The sequence below is a fragment of the Euwallacea fornicatus genome, chromosome 9 (assembly GCF_040115645.1).
Source record: "Euwallacea fornicatus isolate EFF26 chromosome 9, ASM4011564v1, whole genome shotgun sequence".
In the NCBI taxonomy this organism is placed as follows: domain Eukaryota; kingdom Metazoa; phylum Arthropoda; class Insecta; order Coleoptera; family Curculionidae; genus Euwallacea; species Euwallacea fornicatus.
Window position 1 is genome coordinate 2276626 of NC_089549.1, and position 6030 is coordinate 2282655.

Genomic DNA, 6030 nt, shown 5'->3' on the forward strand with positions numbered 1-6030 from the left:
TTTACTTCTTCGAGGTCCAGCTTAAAATAAAAATAACTCACTTTTCGGAACATTCGTCTCTCTCTTTACTCCACAGTAACAAACGGAGATAGTTCATGCGCTGACCCATTGATAACGCAGAAAGACATGACACCCAAAATATAACCTCACTCAACGTCTTTTAGTTTGTTTGATCGAAAAATGGTTTTTAAGGATTTTTGTAAATATTGCTCATGAATCTCAACCAAAATGTTTAAAAACACATTTCAAAGCGGTTTTCTTTCTATATTATATAGCATTGGCAGTAAGCCGCTTCAGATTTGGGATAAAAAGGTCAAGAATGGACACATCAAGCGAATCACTGATGAAGATATTCAGTCTTTAGTTCTCGAAATTGTGGGATGTAATGTTAGTACCACATATATAACTTGTCCAGCGGATCCACGAAAGACTTTGGGGATTAAATTGCCTTATCTGGTGATGATTGTCAAGAATTTGAAGAAGTATTTTACTTTTGAAGTTCAGGTTAGTAAGATACTTGATGATTTCAGAGAAGTGGATTGCACGGTACTTCTGAGGTACTTTGGTGTGCAATGCAATCTATCGGACTAGTGGTTTTTATACATATTTTATGATTAGAAACTTGATTTTACACTGACAACTTCGAACACTAAGGTACAACGTTATTTTGTCCCATCCAGCAACAATCATTTATGCTAAGGCTAGAATTGAGGATAAGATTTTATTTTAGTACCAAGACTCTTAGAACTGATATAGGAAGTTTACAACTCTGCATAGCTGCAACATGTTTCTATCAGTTTTTTAGACAACTCTTAAACCTACTTATATATTTAGTGTTTGTATTATGTTAACTAAACTTCATTGTGCATACTTTGATAAAATGCTAAATAATTATTATTTTCAGTTTCAATGTAGTAGATCATATAAATTCTGTTCTCTAATATTACTTTGTTAATTTGTCTACAACATTTTCCTGTCATCAAAACTATTTTGTTGCCATTTATTCTCACTACATAGATACTATATTATTTGAAATATCCATGAACCTCATAGGTACCTACATGTAGTTTTAATATAGGTTTCTAAGCTACCTACATTCCAGATACTAGACGACAAGAATGTGAGACGTAGATTCCGTGCAAGTAACTATCAGTCCACAACCAGAGTAAAACCATTCATCTGCACAATGCCGATGAGGTTGGACGAGGGCTGGAATCAGATCCAGTTCAATGTAGCCGATTTCACTCGCAGAGCTTACGGAACTAACTACGTGGAAACCTTAAGGGTGCAAGTTCACGCCAATTGTCGGATACGAAGGGTATATTTTTCTGATAGGCTTTATTCTGAGGACGAACTTCCCGCGGAATTTAAGTTATTTTTGCCTATACAAAATAAAACTAAAACGGCGGTAGCCACCACTAGCTAATTTAAGAGCATAAGGATGGATCAAATTTTTAGTGGGCTTGTGATATTATTTTGTTTATTTGATTTCTCTGATGTGTTACATTTGCCCTTTGCTGCGATGTTATTTTGGGACGTAAATTACAACGGTTACATTTATTTACATGGTTATTTATTTCTACATTTAGTAAATAGGAGTAACGCATGAATTTAAGAATATAATGCACTGTTTACACCGTTGTTGAATTAAAATTTGTTAGATAAGTATATAAAGTACGTTCCATATACAAATGAGGACGTGAAACCATTCCATAACTCAGCACATTATCGGTGAAATGTAAGATCCGGAAGGTACATAAAATACTCCACACTTCTTTATTATATTTATTCACATTTGATACACTACTCCCATAACTTTAATTACCAGCTACCTATTTATATTTCATTGATCGTTATCTTCCATCGGTACTACTATTTTATCAATTATGGGAATATAAATTTTTGCCAAAAAATAAAACTGAAGCTACTTGATGATAGGTCTGTTTCATTTATCCTCTCTCCGTTGGTTAATTATCCCTTTTCATTAGTTGATACCTCGTATGACCCGTAAATCGGTGATGATTTAGAATCATCTTCACGTTTGTAAATGTGAAAGAAGTAAAATATTTTTCATTTTCTTGAGTAAAGCAAATTTGAAGCTCTTGCCTAAACCAAGTTGCACTTCGGAATTATTGATTATTGGTTTTAGTCCCGACCCTACGCAGTTCGCCCTTTAAACAAGAGTTGCTGGTATATTCTTTCAGCTATCTTCCTCTAGATGGATCTAGCGTGTCTGTCCTTAAATTTCAATTAAATACCAAGAGCATTATCATCCAACTGTTTACTCATCAGTTATTACAGATATAAATTTCAAATTTTGAAATTTAATATGCTTATTTCACATGTCGAGTTGTTTTGGTATTTTGAATGGTTGCTTTACGCCTTATTTCATAAACACACTTATGTTTATTATTAAATACTTCCAAATTACACAGGATAATACTAAATGTTTAAGCAAGCTTCGAGAGTTTTTCAAATAAAAAGGTTTAGAGGAGACCTGCTTGTGATGGCTCTCTTAAATTTTTATCCTTATTCATGTCACAATTTAGTTGTATTAAGTAGCTTTATGTAATCAAGATTTTTTATATAATATATAATATTTATTTATGGGCATTTAAAAATATTACCGGAGGGTTCAGGATGAGAACGTACATATCTGGTAACGATAACAGACAAGAAGTTTCCAAAAAATATATATTTATTTATTCTTTCAACGAAAACAAAATCAGAAGTACTCCAAAAGTTCAGGAATACCCTCATCAGAAATATGGTCAAAACACTAATTAACTTTTTATTTGTTTTATAGCTCTCTGTTTCGTCGTTTAATAGTAGAGTTGCGTAAAGAGTAGTCATTTTACAAATATAAATGAGCAGCAGCGCTCGGAAAAATTCATGTTGTATGAGGAAATGACAGACTTCGTATAAAAATGTTCTAATATCAATAGATGATTAAAGTGCAAAGTGATTGTTTTCGTTGTTTTTTGCAATTTAGTTTGGAATTACGCCACTTCCGTTATTTTTAACACAAAAATAAGTTTCATATCTATTTTCAGCTGCAAAATCGAATAAATATTTTTACAAGGAATTTATGCACTTGGGAAGTGTTATATTGGATGTTTCAAAATTAAAGATTTTCTATCCTTTATATTATACACTGTCCATCATAGGACCTCTCTGTGTAAGCTTAAAATATAAAAAGGGTGTTTGTGTTGTTTTGCTTTTCCGATTTAATTAATTTTTTTAATAAAATAAGAAAAAAAAATGTTTTTCAATCTTTTTCTTATCTAATCTTCATAAAATTTTATGTGTCTGTATGGGCAAATAAGTGTAGATTCTATATAGCAAGTCAGAAATAGAGGGTTAGATTTGAGAAATCAAAATTAGACTTCGTTGAACGGTTATGAGGCAAGAAAAAAATGTTCAAAATGACACAAACTCAGGCTTGAAACGTTTATTTGAAACATTTTTTTATAGTAACATTATTTACAAAGTTGTTATCATTATTCTATACATATACATATATGACGAACCTTTTATATGCGCACCTTGATGTGTAGGGTTGACCATTGCAAAACGTGCCTATTTGCAGCGAAAGGCATAAAATATGCATGTAAATACTAAACTTGTTATCTAAGTATAAAACTATTCTATATAGTAATATTAGATGTCTATTTTGTTCTTACATTGTGGATCGTTACAGGATTCTTCAAATTTAATAGCACGGATTAGTGAGTGTCCTTATTATCAAATATGGTTACTCCCCACCACTTCCCACGGCTTTCGATAAAACCAAGTTTTTTGTTTATCAACAACCATATGAGCAAACAAAAAAACTCGTAATTTCACGCTATCGATTTCAGCAACAACCATATTATCGGTTAACTTCAAAGTTGAGAGGCTGATGAAAGCACGCGTTTAACATGTAATTATCAATTCCACTTAAAGGCTAATTATTTAATCTTATTGAAATGTACTTTGCTGGAAACAGATGTGGAAGTCAAATATTTTCACTATAAATAAATCTATTATTTGATTCCTCCTTGTTGGAACCAGATTTATTCTGGGATTTTCCGGGAGTAAAGTGGGATAATTTTGCATCCGCGGAACAAGCATAATAAGAGATGGAAAGTTCCTCCTAAAACAGCATTATGTCCGATTTCAGGACGAACCATCATGGCTGTTTTCTTACAATTCAGTAAAGTTTACCAACAACTTTATGATGGTCAGTAATAAATAGACGACGCGATGGGAGCTTCAAGTTTCCGTTTGCCGGGGAAGTTTATGCTGGCGTAATGTGTTTAAGCTGCCAACTTTATATGAAAGCAGGTACTTTCGAAATTTGTACTGTAAAATGCAGTCAAGTCCCTGCTGAACTCAAGTTTATGAGCTGATGACGGTCAATTCTTAGAAAATGTCCTCATAAGTAGTCACTTGATTGAAAAGAGAGTTTTCTGAGATCAATGTAAAAATGAAGGCATTAGCCGAGTTTTATTACCGTGCTTTCACTTTTTTTGGATCTAAATAGCGTCAATATTAATTTTTTTACACTATAAAATTATTAATATCGTGGTAATCATTGTTCCTCATTTTACCTACCTATTTATATATTTTTCATTCATCTGTATTTAAGTTCTGAATCACTTACTTTGTATTGACACACCACAAAGCAACTGAATAGATAACTGTGCAATCAAGGGATTCTACATAGGTAATTGCCTATATGTCTCGTAAACATTTCATTAAATTTTGAAACCGTTTCGTTAAATTATACTAAATCGTAGGACGATATGACGAAAAAGTAATTGGGAACCAGTTCTGAAAATTATATATTTTTTGTAAATAAGCTGAATTATTAAGAGGTATATTAGAGAGACAGAGAGGGAGATTTCTAAAAGAGTATTGGGCACTTTGGTAAGTTTTACACACGCATGGGGACGTTTTTGAGATGCAAAAAGGCATTCCGATCAAAACAAAAAAAAAACTTTATAAATAACACGTAGTGTTTAGTGATTTAAAAAATATATTATCTCCTTTTTTTCATATTTCTAGAAAATTGATGTCGATAAATCAAAATGGCACGTGCAAATACATTCGAATTCTCAATATTATATCATATTAACAGTAGAGACGAGACGTTGAAATCTCAGTCGATATCTTGACAACATGGAAAATGTCGTTCGATGTAATCTTCCTTTATCCGAAATTGAACAGGTTCACTGGACAGAGGTGGAATTGTTACTGCTATTTCACACACAGGATTCCTGTTCAGTTTCTCGTGCAAGCATAGATAAATAACATCGCAAGCATTAATTTTTATTAAGTAAAATATGTGTATTTATTTGATTTTATGCTTCTTAGATAATGGTTCCTTGGTAGCAACGGAGAGTTTTTTCACTTAAACGTGTGAAATTTCTCAAAAGCCTAAGTCTCTTAATTTTCATCAATACGTTACTAACATATATATATATATATTTCCCCATTTAATCGGCTTCGAGGCTACGATAATTTCTGAGATCCCAGTATATGAAAGTTTTATTTGGTTTAAACTGTATAATTATTCCCCATTTTTCATTTGTCTGAGTCGTTTTCTCTTTTTTCAAAGAATATGACCTGCTGGGCAGAGCAACCAGTGCTTCGATCCATTGGCCCTAAGACCTGATATATTAAAGTCGTGGAAACTTTGTCTAAAAGGTAACTTCTACGAAATCTAATAAAATAGTTTGGCATTATTTTATCGTTTTCATGGAAACTAGCGTCTGAGTAAAATTACCCTAACTTGAATTTTTTGCAACTAATGTTAAGTAGTAGATAGCTGCAACATTGTGACTTGTAAAGTTTCAGAATTCTGTCATATGCAAAATAACTGTTTTTAATCATTCACCTTTGTCCCACTGAGTTCGGACTCCTCGAATCTGCGCTACTTTTATTAATGCGAATTTAACGTTACAGCAACGTATTTATGAATTCTGTTCTCGACTAAATTGTGAATTTTCCTTCCAAAATAGCCAACAGCAACACCCAGTAGATAAT

General features: G+C 32.5%; 1 protein-coding gene across 1 annotated transcript; it reads left to right on the forward strand.

Annotated features, from left to right (window-relative positions):
- The first annotated feature begins 132 nt into the window (after positions 1 to 132).
- On the forward strand, positions 133 to 1935 carry Bug22 (cilia- and flagella-associated protein 20). Its single transcript, XM_066285592.1, has 2 exons — positions 133 to 504; positions 1103 to 1935. The coding sequence occupies exons 1-2, from the start codon at positions 229 to 231 to the stop codon at positions 1424 to 1426; spliced, it is 600 nt and encodes a 199-aa protein (XP_066141689.1). The 5' UTR covers positions 133 to 228; the 3' UTR covers positions 1427 to 1935.
- The last annotated feature ends 4095 nt before the right edge of the window (positions 1936 to 6030 follow it).

What these genes read in the sequence shown, in the direction of transcription:
- Bug22 (XM_066285592.1), top strand. Translation starts at nt 229, where the DNA reads ATGTTTAAAAACACATTTCAAAGCGGTTTTCTTTCTATATTATATAGC. An exon ending in ATTTTACTTTTGAAGTTCAG is followed by an intron (nt 505 to 1,102) that starts GTTAGTAAGATA and finishes CCTACATTCCAG; the next exon opens with ATACTAGACGACAAGAATGT.